General features: G+C 40.4%; 1 protein-coding gene across 1 annotated transcript in view; it reads right to left on the reverse strand.

Annotated features, from left to right (window-relative positions):
* AKT3 (AKT serine/threonine kinase 3) overlaps positions 1–22,680 on the reverse strand; it is a 288,804-nt gene that overhangs the window by 101,615 nt on the left and 164,509 nt on the right. Inside the window, exon 5 of the mRNA XM_077761823.1 lies at positions 14,548–14,679. Within this exon, the coding sequence (XP_077617949.1) occupies positions 14,548–14,679 (132 nt within the window). The remainder of the gene's footprint in view (positions 1–14,547; positions 14,680–22,680) is intronic.

Here is a 22,680-nt window from a genome sequence, read left to right on the forward strand (position 1 = left end):
AGGGGGGGGGGGGGGGAGGAGAGGATGGTGTTAGGACTCTGCAATTCACACTTTCTTGTTTCCTACCCGATGCAGTGATCCTGGGCCCGGGGCTGCTACTGTGGGTGCTAGAAAGCAGGGCTCAAACCTTAGCGAGAAACTGTAACCATACCTCGAACTGCTATGACAGAATTTCTTAGGGCCTGTGGGACGGACTGGGTCTTCACCCCATGCAGGAAAAGCGGGGTTGGCTGTGAATGCAGCTGTGGTGCCTGGCGGCGGGTGGTGGAGAAAGTGCCCCAGGTCCGTGACTAGGTAACTCCGCCCACCAGAGTGGGACTGCAGGTGTGGTAAACTCCTAGTGCTGCGGGCAATCTGAATCGGCACATACTGACTCCAAATGGGAAAGTTCCTGTCTCTGGGTTACTTGTCTGTGTTGTTTCATGTCACTGCTGTAACAAATTATCATGAACCTGGTGGCTCAAAACAACACAAATTTATTCCCTCCGGGTTCTGGAGACCAGAAGTCCAAACTCCAGTCTGGCAGAGCTAAGCTCCCTTCAGAGCCACTCTTGTAGCTCCTGGGAGGTGCCGAAGCTCCACGCTTTGGAGCCCCGTCACTCTGTTCAGTCTTCATGCTACCTTCACTTTCTACCCCCACCGTGTAAATCAACCCCCCTCTGCCTGACTTTACAGACAACTGTCACTGGCTGCAGAGCCGCTCAGATCACTGAGGGCCATCTCCTTATCTTGAGATTCTTCATTTAGTTCTATCTGCAAACACTCTTTTCCCAAACAAAGTCGCATTAACAGGTTCCAGGAATTAAGATGTGGAAATTGTTGTTCAGGGGTTCAATACTCAGCCCACTACAGCTCCAACCCTGGTCCCCCAGATTCCATTTTGCTTCACATGCGAAACATATCCACCCATCTGAACATCTCCGAAAGTCCTGACTCACACTATCAACTTTAAGGCTAAGATCTCACAGAAACATCATCAGCTCCAAAGTCTGAAATCTCATCATCTAAATCGTGAAGTCAGGTATGGGAGAGGTGGCTGGAATGATCCATCCTGGGGCAAAATTCATCTTCATCTATAGGTACATGTACATCTATGGACCCCTTAAACCAGAAAACAAGATATCTGCTTCCAAAATACAATGGTGTGACAGGCATAGGACATTCTCATTCTGAGAGGGAGAAACTGGAAACTTTAATAAAGGGATCACCCATCTCAAACGCGTTAAGCAGAGGAAATTCCTTTAGATCCTAAGGTTTGAGAAATTCTCTGTATTTGCATTTCTTTTTTTTTAAATGCTTATTTATTTTTTAAGAGAGACAGAGATGGAGAGATTGTGATCGGGAGGGGCACAGAGAGAAAGAGACAGAGAATCCCAAGCAGGCTCCGCACTGTCGGCACAGAGCCTGACTCGAGGCTTCATCTCACAAACTGTGAGATCATGACCTGAGCTGAAGTCAAGACTGGGATCCTTACCCACTTAACCAACTGAGCCACCCAGGTGCCCCGTGTTGGCATTTCTGCCCTCAAAGGTCCCTTCTGCCCTGCAGCCTCTGCCTCTATGCCCGTGGCTCTGGCCTGAGTCCCACTTCCTTTTCCTGTAAAAGTTTGCAGCTCACACCCAGCAGCCACAGCACTTCTCTTACACTGCCTGGGCTTCTAGCATTTGTCAGTCTATTCTGTAGCTATAATTAAGATGCGTGTGCTTTGTCTACTGATTAATTCTGAAAACCAAACACCAATACAGTGGCTGCAGTATTATAAAAGGAGGCAAATATCGGGGCGCCTGGGTGGCTTAGTTGGTTAAGCGTCCGACTTTCACTTAGGTCATGATCTCGCGGTTCGTGGGTTCGAGCCCCGCGTCGGGCTCTGTGCTGACTGCCGGCTCAGAGCCTAGGGCCTGTTTCAATCTGTGACTCCCTCTCTCTCTGACCCTCCCCTGCTCACGCTGTCTCTCTCTCTCTCTTAGAAATAAAACATTAAAAAAAAAAAAGGAGGCAAATATCATTTATAGCAGAACCAAACAGTATAGTTAATCAGTAAAAAAGGAAGCCCTTTTCACCAACAGTCCTGAGTTCCTCTCGGGATGATGCTTCACGTGTCTGGGCCAAACTCCTTCTTACACTACATCCAGTACTCACGAGCCTTCCGTATTTCACTCTGCCTCACATTTTGGACTAGGTCTTTTTGGAACAAACATTTGTTTTTTTCTTGAAGTTCCTAAATCCCTTTTCCTCCTCCTTTATTTTAACCATTAGAATCGACCTTAGTCAAATAACCTGCTAGGGACTGACTGGCTATTTATACATATGTCATCTTGAGATCTGTTCTCACTCACACGAAGTGTTATCAGTTCTACTGTTTCAGGGACTCCATCTCTGACTCTTTGTTGAACTTCCTTCTAAAGTTTGCTAAAATAAGTATGACACAACTTTACCGTCATTCCTTTATTGGGAGGTAATCGGTTTCTTGGTTTCTGAAGGTTTCAAGATGATGTTTTTAGCCTTAAGGCTCAAAACATTCCTGAAGATGTAAGAGAAGGTCTAGGATCCATTTGCTCTATTTCTTTAAGATTTTACTTTTAAATAATCTCTACATCTAACGTGGGGCTCAAACTCACAACCCCGAGACCAAGAGTCACATGCTCCACTGACTGAGCTGGCCAGGGGCCCCCATTTTCTTTTCTCTGGCTCAGTACTCAGTAGATACTTTCAATCTGAAGACTTCTTCAGCTATGATTTATTTTCTTTGATTAGTTCTTCTGGTCTCTTCCCTTTTCTCTTAAAAAATTTTAATGTTTATTTATTTTGAGAGAGGAATGAGAAGGGGAGGGAGAAAGGGGAAGTGGGGGTGGGGGGGGAGGAGAGAGAGAGAGAGAGAGAGAATGAATGAGAGAATTCCAAGCAGGTTCCACACTCAGTGTGGAGCCCGATATGGAGTTTGATCCCACGAGCCTGGGATTATGACATGAGCCAAAATCGAGTCGGATGCTTGCTTAACTGACTGAACCACCCACGCGCCCCCACTTAAATTCTTACACATATTGAGTTTTTTTTTCTTTTTTAAAAAATGTTTATTTTTGAGAGAGAGTAAGAGAGAATGTGCAAGTAGGGAGGGGCAGAGAGAGAGGGAGACACAGAATCCAAAGCAGGCTCCAGGCTCGGAGCTGTCAGCACAGAGCCCAGCGTGGGGCTCAAACCAACGACTGGTGAGATCATGACCTGAGCCAAAGTCAGTTGCCTAACCAACTGGGTCCCCAGGCGCCCCTTCTACATATTAAGTTTTCTTGATTGAGCTTTCATGTCCTAACTATTTCAATATTTTCCATTGCTGTATTTTTGGCTCTTCATTCTCAGATATTCCCCCCAATTTGTTTACTATCCTTATATTAAATGTTTTATTTTAGCAATCAAGATTAAATTTACAATTACTTTTTCTTGTGCTCTATTTCTTTTTCAGTGTATTTTTGTTTTGTAGGACATCTTTCCCTACTTCTCTACAGATACTAATTAGAGATTGTGAATGTATCTTCAGTTCTCTGTTTTGTCTCTGTTTTCACTAGGATCAACTATTCTTTTGTTCTTCATCGTTCTCTTTTATTCTGTCTTTAGATTTTTCTCATGTTTGGTGATCCTCAGCATTCCATTCATATTCTTGAATGACTAACGAGGTAGATTAATAGAACATGGGTTCTCTTGCTGAATGGGAAAGCTAAAAATAGATTCTGCTCTGTGGATTAGGAAACATGCTGGCACATTTTAAGAGTCTGAGATAGAGAACGGAAAAGCAATTTGACTACTCCATTCCGACCCCAGAAATGTCCAAGAAAAAGACGGTGCCAGCTGCCACCACTGGGAACCTAGCCTACCTAGGTCAGACTACTTAACATTGAATAACTGTAAGGAGAACAGCTATATTTTTATCCTGACATAGACACTGGACCCAATCACTCTGTATGGCTGAGGCTATGAGCGGGATTAGCGGGACTCAGCTGACCCAATTAGAGCGAGGCAAAAATGCTGTATAGGCATACCTCGGTTTTTCTGCTTCACTTTACCATACTTTGCCGATTGTGCTATGTTTTTCTACAAATTGCGGGTTAGTGGCAACCTCGCATCAAGCAGTCTATCAGTGCCATTTTCCCACCAGCGTTTACTGCTCACTTTGTGTCTCTGTATCACATTTTAGTAATTTTTGCCATATTTCAAACTTCATTACTGTTAATTTTTTTTTTACGGTGAACTCTGATAGGTGATCTTTGATGTTATTGTTTTAATTATTTTGAAGAGCCATGAACTACACCCATATAAGAAAGTGAACATTAATTAATAAATGTGTGTGTTCTGCATGCTCTCCTGACCATGCTATTTAGTCTCGCCCCCTCTCCTTGGGCCTCCCTATGACTTGAGACACACAATATTGACAATATTCAAACCAATTAATAACCTTAGAATGGCCTCTAAGTGTTCAAGAGAAGATGTGCATGTCTCTCACTTTGAATCAAAAGCTAGAAATGGTTAAGCTGAGCGAGGAAGGCACGTGGAAGCTGAGAGGCTGAAAGCCAGGCCTCTTCACCAAGCAGTCAGCCACGCTGTGGTTGCAAAGGGAAAGTTCTTGAAGGAAATGACAACTGCTAGCCCAGTGAACACACAGATGACAAGAAGGCGAAACGGCCTTACAGCTGATGGGAGGAGAGTCCGGGGCCTGGACAGAAGACCCAACAGCCACGACATCCCCTTAAGCCAGAGCCCAACCCGGCGCAAGGCCCTTGCTCCTTCCAGGGTGTGAAGGGGAGGAGAGGTGAGGAGGCTGCAGAAGGGGGGTCTGAAGCCTAGACAACAGCTGCAGCACAACTGACTCTGAAACGCCCTGCAGGCTGTAGAAAAGACCTCCCACAGTTCACTGTGGAGGGAAAGCCACGTCAAAAAGGGTACGAGGGGTAGAGACACAGTTGGGACCCACACTCCTGGCAAGACTCCCCACGAACAGGACAGACTCCACAAGCACAGTCAAGCAAGAAGATGGGACAGGAGGTGCCTGCCCTGGCGGGATGAAGCCCCAGAGCGTCTGGCTTTGAAAACCAACAGGGCTGAACTTCAGCAGGTTTTAGTCAGCGGGGCTGAACCCGAGGAACTTGACAAATCAGCGGGCTTACGCACCCTTGAAGAGCCAGATAGTAAATAACTCAGGAGACGCAGCACTTGGAGAAGGGCCTGGGGGACGTGAGGATTCATTTACCAGTCTCAGGGCAGGGAACTTCTGGAAGCTTCTCCAGGAACAGAGGCGCTGCGGGCACCATTCTCCTCCCTCCCCGAGCCTTGACAGCCGAGCTTGAGGGACCCAGCATTAGAACTCTCCGCCTGTCTCGCCCACAGCAGCGCTCTGCGCTCTGCAGCCCCGCCGCATCCGCCCCTCCACAGCGACTTCCGCCACGGACGCAGGGGAGACGACCCAGGCGCTAGTGCGAGCGGCGGGCCTTTCCGCTGGCCGCCGTTCCACGTGCCCGCGACGGGGGCCGGGACTCCGTGCAGACGGCCCGCCCCGCCCGCCTGTGAGACCCCACTAGCTGCACCGGGGACCTCAACAGCCCGGGGCCCAAGTCCCACCCAGCGCTCCCGCTGCGGGCAAGGGCAAGGCGGTCACTGCAGCCCCACGGACGCGGACGGAAGGCGCGCACGGCTTAGCCACAATAGTAGGTGACACCCCGGGCGCACTCACAGGACCTCTTTCACATAAGGCCACTACTCTGGAAGCGGGGAGACATGGCTGATGCCCCAACACACAGAAACACACACAAAGTCAGATACAGTGAGGAGAGGGAGGAGTACGTTCCAAATGAGAGAACAAGGCAGAAATCACACAGAGATACGTAAAATGGATGTAAGCAATATGCCTGATAAAGAATTCAAAGTAGTGGTCATAAAGATATTTGCTGGGCTTGAGGAAAGGCTGGAAGATCTCAGCAAGACCCTCCACAGACAGAAAACATAAAAAGAACCAGTCAGAGACTAAAACCTGAATAACTGAAATAAAAAAATACACCAAAGCCAACCAACAGCAGATTAGAAAATGCAGAAGAACAGATCAGCAATCTGGAAGATAGTAACAGAAAGCAACCAGTCGAGCTGCAAAGAAATAATAATGAAAAGTGAGAAAGGTTAAAGGAACTCAGCAACTCCATCAAGTGTAATAGTATTCGCATTACAAGGATCCCAGAAGGAAAAGAGGGAGAAAGGGGACAGAAAACTTATTTAAAAAAACAATAGCTGAAAACTTCCCTAATCTGGTGAAGGAAACAGATACTCAGATCCAGAAAGCACAAAGAACCTCAAATAAAATCAACTCTGGGGCACCTGGGTAGCTCAGTCTGTTGGGCAGCCGACTTTGGCCTAGGTCATGATCTCACCATTACTGAGTTCGAGCCTCGCGTCAGGCTCTGTGCTGACAGCTCAGTGCCTGGAGCTTATTTCAGATCCTGTGTCTTCCTCTCTCTCTCTCTCTACCTCTCCCCTCCATGTGTTTTGTCTCTCTCTCTCAAAATAAATAAGCATTAAAAAAATAAAATCAACTCACAGAGGTCCATACCAGGACATAATGTAATTAAAGTGGCAAAAGTAATGACAAAGAGAGAATTTTAAAGTTTATTTACTTATTTTGAGAGGAAGGGTGTGGGGGAGGGGCAGAGAGAGAGAATCCCAAGCAGGATCCCCACTGTCAGCACCAAGTCCGATGTAGGGCTCAAACCCATGAACCACGAGACCATGACCTGAGCCGAAATCAAGAGTTGGACACTCAACTGACTGAGCCACCCAGGCATCCCAAAGAGAATTTTAAAAGCAGCAAGAGAAAATAAAAGTTACGTATAATGGAAACTCTGTAGGGAACTCTGTAGGGCTATCAGTTGAATTTTCAGCAGAAATGTGGCAGTCCAGAAGAGAGTAGCATGATATAGTCAAAGTGTTCAAAGGTAAAATCCTGCAAGCAAGAATACTCTACCCAGCAAGGATACCACTTAAAGTGAGAAATAAAAGAGTTTCTCAGACAAAAGTTAAAGGAGTTCATCTGTAAAAGTATTATAAGGAAAGGGAATTGAGTGGAAAGAAAATGCCATTAATCAGGATTAAGAAAATAATGAAAGGAAAAAAATTTCAGTTAAAAGCAAACATACATGGGCATGGAGGGGGGCACTTGTGGGGATGAGCACTGGGTGTTATATGGAAACCAACTTGACAATAAACTATTTGTAAAAAAAAAAAAAAGCAAACATACAATAAAAATAATAGATTAATCACTTATAAAGCCAATATGGAGGTTAAAACACGAGAGAATTATATCCAAAAAATCAGTCAAGGGATACACAAAATAAAAAGATGTAAACTATGACATCATATAAATAAAAAAAATGGAAGAGGGAGTAAATATTTAGTGCTTTTATGTGTTTGAACTTATGTAATAATCAACTTCATACAGACTGCTATACACATTTTATACATGAACTTAATGGTAACCACAAGTCAAAAATCTACGACAGATACACAAAACATGAAGAGCAAGGAATCCAAGCATAACACTACATAAATACATAATACTACATAACCACAAAAACAGCCAGAAAAATTTAAAAATGGCTGTAAGTATATACCAATCAATAATTACCTTAAACACAAACGGATTATATGCTCCAAGCAAAAGACGTAGGGTAACACTCACCTACCTATATGCCACCTACAAGAAACACACTTCAGACCTAAAGACACATACAGACTGAAAGTGAAGGAAAAAATACGCCATTCAAATGGAAGTGGGAAAAACAAAACAAAACAAAAAAAAGCAAGCTTAGCAATACTTACATCAGACAAAATAGACTTTAAAGCAAAGACTGTGGTAAGACTCAAAAATGGCACAGCATAATGATAAAGGGACAAATTTCACAAAAGGACAGCACCATTATAAATTACAGAAGTCACAACTATAAATCACATAAAGCAATTACTAACAGATACAGAGGAAGAGACTGACCATGATACAACAGAAGGGGGCTCTAACACCCCACTTACATCAATGGAAAGACCACGCAGAAAGAAAATCAACTGGAAACAGTGGCTTTCAGTGGCACGTTAGACCAGACGGAGCTAACAGACAAACGTAGAACATTTCAGCCCAAAGAAACAGAATATACATTCTATTCCAGTGCACATGGAACATTCTCCAGGACAGATCCCATGTTAGGCCACAAAGCAAGTCTCAACAAACTTAGGAAGACTGAAATGTTGGCATGCATCTTTTCTGACCACAGTGATAAAAAAGTAGAAATCAACCGCAACAAAAAGTCTGGAAACAACAGAAACAGGAGGAGGCTAAACAACCCGCTACTGAACAATGAATGGGAAAACCAAAAAGTCAAAGAGAAAATTTTAAAAAAACCATGGAGACAAATAAAAACACATGGTCCAAATTTTGGGGACACAGAAAGAGGAGTTCAAAGAGGGACATTTATATCAATTCAGGCCTACCTCAAGAAATATGAAAAACCTCAAATTAACAACCTAACTTTACAAAGAGCTAGGAAAAGAAGAACAGGCCCCAAAGCTAGTAAAAGGAATGAAATAATAATTATTAGAGCAGAAATAAATGAAATATAGACTAAAAAACAAATAATCAATCCAACAAACAAGCAAACAAAATGAAAAAAGATTGATTAAGCAAGGAGCTGGTTCTCTGAAAACATCAACAAAATTGATAAACCTTTAGCCAGACATATCAGGGGGGAAAAAAGGACTCAAATAAATAAAATCAGAAACAAAGGAGGAGAAACAACTGCCAATACCACAGAAATACAATGGATTATAAAATTATTTTATAAAAAATTATATGTCAACGGGGCACCTGGGTGGCTCAGCTGGTTGAGCATCCAACTCTTGATTTCAGCTCAGGTCATGATCCCAGGTTTGTGGGATCAAGCCCCACATAAGACTCCATGTGGAGTGTGGAGCCTACTTGGAATTCTCTCTCTCCCTCTGCCTCTCTCCCCTGTTCACACTTTCTGTCTCTTCTCTCTCGCAAACAAACAAACAAAAACCTTTAAAAAATGATATGCCAGGGGCACCTGGGTGGCTTAGTCGGTTAAGCGTCCGACTTTCGCTTAGTTCATGATCTCGCGGTTCGTGGGTTCAAGCCCTGCGTCGGGGTCTGTGCTGACTGCCAGCTCAGAGCCTGGAGCCTATTTCAGAGTCTGTGTCTCCCTCTCTCTCTGACCCTCCCCTGCTCACACTGTCTCTCTCTCCTAGAAATAAATAAAAATATTTAAAAAAAAAATGATATGCCAACAAATTGGAGACCTAGAACAAATGGATAAATTCCTAGAAACATAATCTTTCAACTGAATCAGAAAGAAATAGAGGATCTAAATCCGTCAATTACTATGACATTGAATCACTAACCAAAACATCCCCTCCCAACAAACAAAAGTCCAGGACCAGATAGCTTCACAGGTGAATTCTACCAAACATTTATAGAAGAATTAATACCTACTATTCTAAGCTATTCCAAAAATAGAAGAGGAAGGAAAACTTCCAAATCCATTCTATGAGGTCAGCATTACCTTGAGACTAAAATCAGATTAAGACACTAACAAAACAAAACAAACTTTACAGACCAGTATCTCTGATGAAAACAGATGCAAAAATCCGCAACAAAATATCAGCAAACCAAATTCAACAGTACATTAAAAAAAATTATTCATCATAATCAAGTGGGATTTATCCCAGGGATATTGATTCAACAGTTGCAAATCAATCAATGTGATCTCTCACATTAACAAGAGAAAGGATAAAAACCTTATGATCATATCAATAGATACAGAAAAAGCATTTGTCAAAATATAACTTCCATTCACGACAGAAACTCTCAACAAAGTAGCTTTAGAGGGAACATACCTCAACATAATAAAGGCCATATATGAAAAACCACAGCTAACATCATAATGGTGAAAAACTGAAAGCCCTTCTTCTAAGATCAGAAACAAGACTAGGGTGCCTTCCTCTCTCCACTTTTAATCAACACAGTACTGGAAGTCTGGCCATAGCAATAAAACAAGAAAAAGAAATAAAAGGCATCCAGATCAGCAAGAAAGAAGTAAAACTTTCCCTATTTGCAGTGACATGGTACTATATACAGAAAACCTTAAAAACTCCAAAGAAACAACTGATAAATCAATTCAGTGAAGTTGCAGGATACAAGATTAACATACAGAAATCTCTTGAATTTCTCTACACTAATAATAAAGTCATAGAAAGAGAAATTAAGAAAACAATCCCATTAACAATTACACCAAAAAGAGTAAAGATGTAGTTTATGACATCAATAACTTAAAAATGTTGAGTATAGTCACAGAGGAGTAGAGAAGCAGTTTTTGTATGTTATTGAAGTTAGGGTGGTATAAATTCAAATTGGAGTGCTATAATTTTAGGATGTTAAATGTAATCCCCATGGTAACCACACAGAAAATAGCTATAGAATATATAGAGAAGGAAATGAGAAGGGAATTAAAATGTTTCACAAAAATAAAATGAAGTATACATAAAAGAAGTCAGTAATGCAGATAATGAGGGACAAGGGAAGTATAAAGCAAACAGAAAATAAACAGCAAAATGACAGAACTCCCTCCTTAAAAGTATTTATTTTGATGTAAATGGATTAAACCCTCCAATCAGAAGATAAGAGATGGCAGAATGGATTTAACAACAACAAAATGATCAAAACATACACTATCTACAAGAGACTTACTTTAGAGCCAAAAACACAAATATATTGAAACTGAAAGGATGGAATATTTCATACAAACATAACCAAAAGAGAGCAGGGGTGGTTTTACCATTATCAGACAAAAAAATATTTTTTAAAGGTTACAAAAGACCAAAAAAAGATATTAATAAAAGGCTCAATCCATCAAGAAATTACAATTATCAACATTTATGAACCTGATATTAAGCCCTCAAAACATATGAAGCAAAAATAGAATTGAAATGAGAAGTTGAAAGTTCTATAGTAATAGCTGGATACTTCACTGCCCTACTCACAATAATGAGAGAGAACAACCAGATGAAAGGTAAGTAAGGAGAGGACTTAACAATAAACCAGCTGGACCTAACAGATACACAGAGAACATTTTACCCAACAACAGATAACATATTCTTTTCAAGTGCACATGGAAAATTCTCCAGGATACACCATATGTTAGGCCACAAATTAAGTCTCAATAGATTTAAAAAGATAGATATCATACCCAGTATCTTCTCTAACAGCAGTGGGATGAAGTGTGAAACGAAAAACAGAAGAAAATTAGAAAATTGACAAATTTGTAGAAACTAAACAGTAGATTCTTAATCAGTGGATCAAAGGAGAGATCACCAGGGAAATTAAATGAAATGAATGAAAAGAAAAATGTAACATAGCAAATTTATGGGATTCATCACAAGTAGTGCTAAGTGGGAAATTATAGCCTTAGACGCTTACATTTAAAAAGAAGACAGATCTCAAATCCTCAAGCTAACTTTACAACTTAACGAGTAAAAAAAGAACGAAAGCTAAAGTTAGCAGAAGGAAGGAAATAATAAATATTAGAGATAAATAACAGAGAGAACAGAAAAAGAGAAAAATCAATGAAAGTAAAAGTTGGTTCTTTGAAAAGATCACAAAAATTGACAAACCTTCAGATATAAAAGCACAAAGAATAAAGACCTAAAGAATGAGGGGAAAAAGCAAATACTATTAGAACACCACAGTAATAATTACTGTAGACAAGATCCGCTGATGGAAGTTAAAACGAGGAGGCAAAAGTTTAGGAGAATAAGGACACTTGTATAGTGTCCCTAAGATAGTTACTAAGATCAAAGAGGAAAATGGGGATTCTACAGTGGAGAATGCTGGTAGCCGATACTCTAATCAGGGGGCCATTGTTATCATCAACAGTAATAAGGCACAAAGACACCATTCACTCCTCTATATGAGGCTCTGAGATCAGCAGATCAGGATTCATACCCCAGGTCTTGGCAGACTCTAAAACATTATCCTGGTTGATCATTTTTCTACAAGCGGACATATTTTCTATTAAGAAATGGATAAATGGATTTGTTGGTGAACACATCAAGGGTAGTACACCAATCTGGATATTCTATCGCTTGTGAAATATAACCAGTTCTGTAGAGTTAGTCAGACAAGTGTAACTAATTAGTAAGGAAAGACAGGCTCTAGGTGAGGTTAATGCACAAAAGGAAAAACAGAATGGAAATGGTATTTTTACTGATGCCTGACACACAGCAGATGGTAAGAGTGATAACAATCATAGCAAATCCTTATAACAATAATAGATTTTCATTTAATACTATTTCAATCTTGGGGCGCCTGGGTGGCTCAGTCCGTTAAGCATCCAACTTTGGCTCAGGTCATGACCTCACGGACATGGGTTTGAGCCCTACATCGGGCTCTGTGCTGCCAGCTCAGAGCCTGGAGGCTGCTTCAGATTCTGTACCTCCCTCTCTCTCTGACCCTCCCCTGCTCACGCTGTCTCTGTCTCTCTCTAAATACTCTCTCTAAATACTAAATAGTATTTAACTATATACTAAATAGTATTTAACTATTTCAATCTTAATTTTATTTACAGCAAATGCTATTACATTTACTCATTTAATCCTGACAACAACTCCATGAGACAGGCACTGCTACTTTCCCCATTCTGCAGATGAGGAAACAAAGGAAACAAGTTGAGCAATTTGTCTGGGCTCGTTTAGCAAGTGGGGAGCCTACTACACGGTGCTGCCTCCGGGAAGACACTATGCGGATTATCTGAATCCTCATTATTCCTGCCCAGAAATTTCTGTTTTCTTTTAACAAGTGGAATTTTACAAATGAAAATCCCAATGCTCTGTTGGGCTACTCAACACGTACTCAGCACGCGTGGCCTCCACCTGGCAACACTCGGTGGTTTCTCTTCCCCGATTCAGGGTCATAAGTGAATACACTCTCCCAAAACATTACGAATGCCTCTAAGGGAGCAGTACTCCCCCCGACCCCGCGTGTTGAAGGTCATTAGGTGGTAAATACAAAGCTGGAGGTGAAGCCAGGCCTGTAGGACTCCCAGGTCAGTGTTCTTTCCAATACCAGACACAGACTTACGTAAGAGTTGAAATTAAAACAGACGTACAGACCCGGGGGAGCCCAGCTTCACAATGTGTGTGGAGCAGCATGCTCCAGATGAGGAAACGACAACGTGGGCTGGAAGTGTGCGGGTCCACTTATACACAGATTGTTTTCAACAAATGCAGGACAGTCCTGTGAATGTATTTTCTGCTCCTTAATGATTTTCTTAATAACGTTTTCTTTCCTCTAGCTTACTCCATTGTAAGAATACAGTATATAAGACACATGACATATAAAACATGTGTTAGTGGACAGTTCATGATACCTCGAAGGCTTTCAGTCAACTGTACTCTGTTAGTAAATCTGGGGTCAGTCAAAAGTTACACACGGATTTCTGAGTGAGCAGGGAGTCACCTTTAACCTCCATCTTGTTCAAGGGTATCAATGGTGGTTGCAAATAATGGAAAGTTAAAGTCTATAAAGTATAATAATAATATTATGTATCATTTGTTGAATTAAGCAAACCGTGAAGCATGAATCGATCTGTAAAGTACACCAAATCTGTCTATTGAGGGAACAAGGATTCAGTTCAGAACTCTTTTTAAAAAAAAAAATTTTTTTTAATGTTTACTTATTTTTGAAAGAGACAGAATGTGAGCATGGGAGGGGCAGAGAGAGAGGGAGACAGAGAACTCAAAGTGGGCTCCAGGCTCTGCACTGTCAGCACAAACCCCAAAGAGGCGGTCGAACTCACGAACTGTGAGATCATGACCTGCGCTGAAGTCAGATGCTTAACTGACTGAGCCACCCAGGCGCCCCTGAATTCAGAACTCTTGAGTGAGAACTAGCATCATTAACATGCTAGTTTTCTGTATGTGTCTAAGCTGGATGAATTTACAGAGATGGGGGTTAAGGCTTCCTGAAAGAATTTCAAAGACTACTATTTCTTTCAGTTTCATGATTCCTATATTTTCAAATCTAGTAAAGACGCTCTTCTGTTCATTGTTATATAAGCTGTATCATGTATGGGTACAAATCATCTGTGCTATCCTAATCACTTTTTTATTTAAAAATTAAAAATTCAGAATGTTGGGAAAAAATATTAAAAGCAACACTAAGTATATAGGTCACAAATAGAGAGTAAAACATTCCCCCAAACACACATAAATATTTCTATCTCCTCAAGGAAATAAAATACCTTCAGTATACAACTTTCCAATAGTATTATAAACTTTTGAAAATGTTAACGTTATAAATAAATATTGATATACAGATACTACTGCAGCAGTAACCTACAATCTACATTTTGGTTATTTAATGGAATTTGTACACTGCAGTCATGTGCATGCATGAACACACACGTGTGCATACTATAAGCAAATATTTAGTAATCAACTCTATTAATCAATTACCTTTGCAATAATAACTTCTTTCTTCAAAATCTTCATAGCATAGTATTTCCCACTTGCCTTCTCTCGAACCAAAATAACTTTTCCAAAAGTGCCTTTACCTAGTAGTTTCAAATAGTCAAAATCATTCATTGTCTGAAAAATATAAATTAAAAAAACATAATATGAAATATTTGATGCAATTTATTTATAAACATATAAGTATATGTTTGCAGCATCTACTCAAAAGTAAATTTCACCAATTTCTAAGCACACTTAAATGAATAAGAATCAGACTGGCAACAGCTGCCTCACCAGCAATCATGAATGCTGGAAATAATTTAAGCAATTCTCAGATACTGAAGGCAAGGATTTTGAACCTCAAAGTCCTCAGCTAGTCAAACTATCAGTCAAATGTAGGAGTAAAGGAAAAAGAGAATTATTTTCATTCACTTTTAAGGACTCAAGGTTTTTTTTTTTCTCTTTTTACTGAAGTATAATTAACAGAGTGTTTTATTAGCTTCAGGTGTACAACATAATGATTCAACAATTCTATACACTTCTCAGTGTTCATCAAGGTAAGTGTACTCTTAATCCCCTTTATCTATTTCATCCATCCTTCCTACCTGCCTTCTCTCTGGCAACCACCAATTTGTTCTCTGTATTTAAGAGTCTGGGTTTTTTGTCTCTTTTTTGTTTATTCATTTGCTTTGTTTCTTAAATTCTACATATAAGTGAATTCATATGGTATTTGTCTTTTCTGACACTTCATTTAGCATACTACCCTAGATCCATCCATGATGTCACAAATGGCAAGGTTTCGTTATTTTTTTATGGCTGAGTAATATTCCATCATGTACATATACCACATCTTATCCATTTGTCTACCAATGGACACTTGGGCTCCTTGAATATCTTGGCTATTGTAAAAAACGCTGCAATGAACATAGGGGTGCATATATCTTTTCAAATTAGTGTTTTTGTTTTCTTTGCGTAAATACCCAGTCATGGAATTATTGGATCCTATAATAATTCTATTTTTAATTTTTTGAGGAACTTCCACACTGTTTTCTAAGGACTCAGGTTTTTAAGGATTTGGTAGTGCCACTATCCCCCAAACGACATGATCATCAAAAACACCCCCTCAGATACATCTAAGGAAGCAGTCCTGTTCAGGGAAGCTATTTGAGAATGCACTCTAGCAAATAAGGATGGAATCCTAGAAAGTGAAAGATATGTGTGTAAGAAATGTTGAAAATAACCTGGAGCACAAGGAGAAGAAATCTAAGGATTTAGATGTGGGCAGTACACATCTGAGAATGCAAGTCGAGCAGTCAGAGCAGAAAGGAGGGAAGTCTAAGAATGCCTTTAATTGATCTGCCCATGTGCAGTTTCATTTCTCATTCCTAAGGCAGGTGATCCCAGGATTTTGCCAAGCTGACCTGCTACTTGCTCTTTACAGCCATCCGCATACATGCTTTCCTGTTCTATGAACATTCTTCCACAAGCTTCCTGAATTTTGATGCTGCTTGTGCACTAATGCATTTCCCCCACCCAGCTTTTTGTTTGTATGGACTTGCCTCTTTTTAAAAATGCCTTTACTGGGGCGCCTGGGTGGCTCAGTCCGACTTCGGCTCAGGTCACGATCTCACGATCTGTGGGTTCAAGCCCTGCGTCAGGCTCTGTGCTGACAGCTCAGAGCCTGGAACCTCCTTCAGATTCTGGGTCTCTCTCTCTCTCTCTCTCTCTGCCCCTCCCCGGCTCACTTTCTAACTCTGTCTCTCAAAATAAAGACATAAAAATTTTTTTTCAAAATGCCTTTACTACCATTTTAATGAGCTTTTAAATGGAAGGGGAGATAACTGGGTACGCTCAGTTTATCATCTTAAATTTCAATTCAGTTCAGAGGGCTTTATGAATAACAAGTTCAGAATCTGGGTTTTATCCTACAGATGATCACAAGTTATTAAAAAATTTTGTGCCATTTTATAATTGTATTTTCTCTTATTTACTACCCATCTGAAGTAACTGTCAAGAATGTCTCAAATCAATGATCTCAGCTTCCACATTAAGAAACTGAACAAAAGTGGGGCACCTGGGTGCCTCAGTCAGTTGGTTAAGTGTCCGACTTCGGCTCAAGTCATGATCTCACAGTTCGTGGGTTCGAGCCCCGCATCAGGCTCTGTGCTGACAACCAACTCAGAGCCTGGAGCCTGTTTCAGATTCTGTATCTCCCTCTCTCTCTGACCCTCCCCTCCTCATGCTCTCTCTCTCTCTCTCAGAAATAAATAAAACATTAAAAAATTTTTTTAATTAAAAAAACTGATCAAGAGCAAATTAAACTCAAGAGAAACAGAAAAAAAGAAATAAAGATCACAACAGAAATCAGTTAAACATTTTTTTTAAAAAGTAGAGAATCTCAGTGAAACCAAAAGCTGGTTCTTTAAGAAGATCAATAAAATTGATAAACCTCTAGCCAGACTGGTCTGGAAAATAAGGACGGAAGACATAAATTACCAATGTCAGGAATGAGAGAGAGCTGACATCACTACAGATTCTATGATACTAAACAGATCACATGGGAAAATTGTAAACAGCTGTAAGCCGATAAAATTGACTATATACATGAAATGAAAAAATTTCATGAAAGCCTCAAACTCCCGAAGCCCGCTCAAGAAACAGATACCTTGATAGCCCGATGTTTACTAAGGAAATTGAATTTGTGGTCAAAACCCTCTTAAGAAAGAAAACTCTAGGGCCAGATGGTTTCACTGCTGAATTTTATAAACATTTAAGGAAGAAATGATACCAATTTTATGTACACTCCTACGGAAGAAAGTTAGAAAAAAAAAAAGAGGATACTTCCCAATTCGTTCCATAAGGCCATCATTACCCTGATTATCAGAACCAGACAAAAACATTACAAGAAAACTACAAACCAATATTCCTCATGTACATAATATGTAAAAAAATTCTAAAAGTTTTAGAAACAAATGCTATGTTCACTTTTAACTTTATCTGCTGTCTATAATTTTGAAAAATTTTCCAAACGTCAAATTGTAATGTCTTAACCATTCAAAAATATCTTTAGTTCAAGGGGTGCCTGGGTGGCTCAGTTGGTTAAGTGTCCAACTCTTAATTTGGCTCAGGTCATGATCTCATGGTTTGTGAGATCAAGCCCTACATCAGGCTGTGATCTGACAGCACCAAGCTTGCCTAGGATTCTCTTTCTCTTTCTGCCCCTCCCCTGCTCTCTCTCCCTCTCTCGAAAAAAAAAAAAAAATCACTAGTTCAAAAAAAAGTAGCAAAATGTATCAAGGAAAATACAAAGTACATTTATTAATTCAACTAAAAATCAAACATGTGGCACTAACTATACAGAATATAGTTAACAAACTTCGTGTCATTTGAACAAATTGTGTTTTCATTAATAGATTTTTACGAATCAAGGAATACTATATAACCACAAAGCCATCCATGCTACGTAGTCTCCAACGATGTCACCACGAGTCCCCTGGCTCCCCATTTGCACATTCTTCTCCTGGAGAGGCAGCCTCTATGTTCCCTCTCCCTGGGCCAGCCTTGTGTCGTGCTCTGCACACAGAATATGACCAAAGTGACACCATGCCTGTTCCAGGTCCAGCCTGTAAATCTGGTAGCTTGTGTTTTCACCTCCTGGAAAAGTCTTAATTGAAAGCCAGCTTTCATGCCATAAGGAAGACCAGGCCATCCTTCTGGGGAGAGGGGCCACGGAGAAAGAACCTGGATGACCATGGACATCCATGGAGGAACCTGGACACCACGTGCTAAGAGATCATAAGGAGGAGAACCGAGTATCCAGAAATGGGAGGAAGCCTTTCGTGGGTTTTCCAGCCCAGCCGATGTGCTAACTGAATGCAACTGCTTGGGAGACCCACGGAGGCCCCACAGAACTGCCCACACAAGCCGCAAAATCAAGAGAAACAGGCTGAAATATATGGTTATTGTTTTAGCATTAAACTTGGGCAGTTTAATTCCATGGCAATAAGGAGCTGAGAGACGTTATTCTCATAACTAGGCTAGAATGTTATTTTTTGCTCAAAGCTTCATTTGAGCAGTACCCTCCTCAATTTTGAGCTAAATGCCCTGAAAAATCATACTTGCTGCATCCTATTATTAAATATCACATAAATGGAAACTGAATTCGTAGGGATAAAAGTCAGAAAAGAATCTGTAAATTGCCTTGTGACATTTCCAGATGAAAAGCACTATGTAATTATAATATATTACTATATTCCTTAAGATTGCAATTCTTAGAGGAAAGGAGGTTCAAAGAAAAGTATAATACTCCTATCTTTGTATTTCACAATTTGACTGCCAACCTTAAAAAAAGAGAACCTGCATGGAAATTAATATTAGTAAAGCATTCTATGGGAGAAAATCAGAAACAGTTCGTATATATTTTGACAAAACTTCAGAAAATTTAAAAAGTATCTTTGATACCAAACGTTCACGTTCAGCATGGTACACACAGTAATTATCTGGTCTTTACAAGTGAAATGTAACCTATCACAAATGTTTTCCTCTTTTAGATGGTGTGAAGGGACAAAACTTCAGTAAGATGTTAATAAAACATGAGAGCATGGATATCCTGCAGAAGAATTAATCCTCTAAAACCCAATCCCCCAAATTTATTGAGTAAATATTTTACATAGTTACACTCTTTTCTTCACGTTAATATGGCCGTTTTAGGTTAAGAGACGCCCGGGCATACATAACAAATGCTTAATAAGTGTATTCAAATACACACTAGAAGATAATAGAAAGACCAATTGTAGCATCCCAAACTTAGGTTAAAGAATATGCATATATAACTGAAGATGAATACCAGAAATGGCTCAGAAGAGAATACAGATGTTTTAACGCATTTGGTCCAGGAGGATCAATCCCACGTTGGTAATGTTAAGAGCTAAACCAAACAAAGCCCCATGGGGCACTAAGCAAAAAAGGGGGTTCTCAAGAAATCTACCTCTTTGCCTAGCCAACCTCTCCCACTGCTGAGGCTACCGCTCTCTCTCGGGACAGGCGGGGAGGGATCGTGATTTCTGCAGGTCACAACGAAACTTTTCTTCACTCTTCCTCCGCCTGCCCGCCAGTGCTCTGAGTTAGTGTCACCAGGTATTAGGTGACACAATTCCAAGAACTGGGGCCAGACTTCATGGGAAGGTACAACATATTGCTTATACTTTCTACCAAGTCAGGAGATGGTAAGTAGCCGTTTCTCAGAGGGGCCTACATTGGTCACCTAAAAATTAAGCCGAACACGGGGCGCCTGGGTGGCTCAGTTGGTTAAGCTTCAACTCTTGGTTTCTGCTCAGGTCATGATCTCAGTTTTGTGAGTTCGAGTCCAACATCAGGCTCTGTGCTGGCGGCCTGGAGCCTGGATAGGATTCTCTCTCTCCTTCTCTCCCTGCCCTGATCCGGCTCACGCTCTGTCTGTCTCTAAATAAATAAACGTTAAAAATAATTTAAGCAGAACTCTGACTCTCATTGGCCTTTTATGCTGGGCCCCTTTACATACCTGACGGGGTATAGGGAATGGCCACTTGGCAGACCAAGATTAGACACTTCTGAGTCCTCTAATCAAATTCCTTTGAAAGATCATCTTTTCGTTTGACACAGAACCGCCCACTAATCTTATGAGGCATCTGCTTCTTTTCCACCACCCAGCATCTTTACCTAAAGGAGTCTTCGCCCCGTGCGGCAGGTTTGGGGTAATACCCTGCCGCTAAGAAAAGTGACCATCTGGCTGGCTGAGACAAGAGGCAACAGCTGCGACCATTCTCAGCGGAGCTACCACAGTCAGTAGCTACTCTCTTCATCCTGTCGCTCGTTTTTCAAAAAGCGAATGATGGAGAAAATGCACACTGTAAATTATGAGAAAGGCATTCTTATTTCAGAATATCTGTGTTTACAGTTTGGAATTAAAAATAATCTGAACTTCTACCACTCTTTTTAGGATACCCGAGTCACAGAAAGGATGTAGTTTTCGGGAACTAGGGAAGTGATAGTACTATTTGACTCTCTTGAACCAACTGGTTAGAACCATCACAGAATAGTGTCACTTAAAAGAGTTTCGTACTACTTAAGATGAAATGAGATAAAAAAAAGAACAATGGGATCAGATATGGTCAAATAAGCCAACGGATCCCCCCATTTTCAAAATACTTTTGACCGTATCAATTTTTAATTTTGGAGACTCAGTTTCAGGGAGAGATTTCTTAGAGAATCTGCTTTAAAACCTCACTTTCGGGGCACGTGGGTGGCTTTGTTGATTAAGTATCCAACTTCAGCTCAGATCATGAACTCATGGTTCATGGCTTTGAGCCCCATGTCAGGCTCTGTGCGGACAGGTCAGAGCCTGGAGCCTGCTTGGGACTCTGTGTCTCCCTCTCTCTCTGCCGCTCCCCAGCTTGTGCTCTGTCTCTCTCTCAAAAATAAACAAACATTAAAAAACATTTTGAAAACCTCACTTTCAACCACTATTCTGTAATCTTAAAATTCTACCCATTTTCCCAAGAGTTGGCCATATAAATGAAATTAACTAATACCGAAACACTGAGTAAATGCAATAGCTTGACACAATTATTTTCAGAAACTGACTACAATCGTAAGAGAGAATATCTAATTTTGTTCTCTAATATGTTTTGGTCATGTAATGAGTATAATAATTTATAGTGATTATAAAGGCTCAAGATATATCAATCAATAATAAATAAGTGGCATACTGAAGTTATACAGTGTATAATTAAGTCTTTACATGCTTGAACAAAAGATATCTATCTGAATGTCAGATGAATCACTAAAATGGGATAATAATGGTACCCACCTCATACGATATTTGTGAGGATTAAAGGAGATAATACATAGAAAAGTACTTCTGAGAGCATAGCATGAAATAAACTTCTAATAAACATTTACAAGTGATAGTTGGTGAAGGTGATGAATTCTAAGTTAATCCGCACTGGTAAGTGCAAAATGAGAAAACTGCATTGTGCTTTTTATGATGATTTATAAACAGTCTTAATGAAAAAATACATAAAATCTTCCATGTTCTTCCATTTTTCCATCTTTGAAAGCATTGGCTGTCTCCATTCAAAATTCTGCTGGTAAGTTTCCATATTCACTTCCAAATTCTCTCACCCATCAGTAACAGTATTGCTTGTTAGGGTGTTATAAACTCCCCACTTTCATCCCGGAACTGCCCCAACGGGTAGCTTCTTAGAAATACAGGTTATGAAGCAGAGTTTCAGCGATTCCACAGACCTAGAGCATAGCTGGTATCATCTGCGGTAGTTTGTAACTCTAAGGATGAGATTAACTGGGATCTGATTTTAAATTTATGAGTGTAGTCAAATTTTACATTCATCGCGTACACATGCACATAAACATGCCAAAGCAGCTTTCTTTTCTCGGAGTAGGTGAGGAAAACTAGATCGTGGGGTTTTTTTGTTTTTGTTTTTTGCAACACCTGAAGAACAAGGCAGGTGTTAAGGTGATAAAAGAAAAGAGGGATTCGTTCAACTAACAAACAGAGGATAAGTCTTCAATGAAGACACAACTTTTAGCCAAGATCAAGCATAGGATATTATTATAATTCGAACAGAAGTTTCAGGGGCACCTGGTGGCTCAGTGGGTTAAGTTTCTGATTCTTGATTTTGGCTCAGGTCATCTTCTCACAGTTCGTGGGATCGAGCCCCATGGCAGCACGGAGCCTGCTTGGGATTCTCTCTCTCTCCCTCTCTCTCTGCCCTCCCCTGCTTGCACTCTCTCGCTCAAAATCAATACAATAAACTTAAAAAACAAACAAACAAACAGAAATTTCAGAAAAGGAGAGAGTAATTAATGAGCTGTAGGTTGTGATGGTGTAACTTCATCAAGTTCATACGTGTAGCAAGTGGGAAGAGGAGGATCTGAACTCAAGAAGCCTGACTCCAAAGAGTTCTTAATCATTATGCTAATAGCAAATTCCATGGGTAATTACCTTAAAAGTTAGTGTTTTCCTACATGGAGATTAGATTTATAATGTATTATAACAAATATATTCTAACAGGATAAATGGCATGTTCATGGACTTTGAACACAGAGACCTTCAGATTAATCTTAAAATAGCATTTT

Source organism: Crocuta crocuta, unplaced genomic scaffold, assembly GCF_008692635.1.
Source record: "Crocuta crocuta isolate KB4526 unplaced genomic scaffold, BGI_CrCroc_1.0 scaffold243, whole genome shotgun sequence".
Lineage (NCBI taxonomy): Eukaryota > Metazoa > Chordata > Mammalia > Carnivora > Hyaenidae > Crocuta > Crocuta crocuta.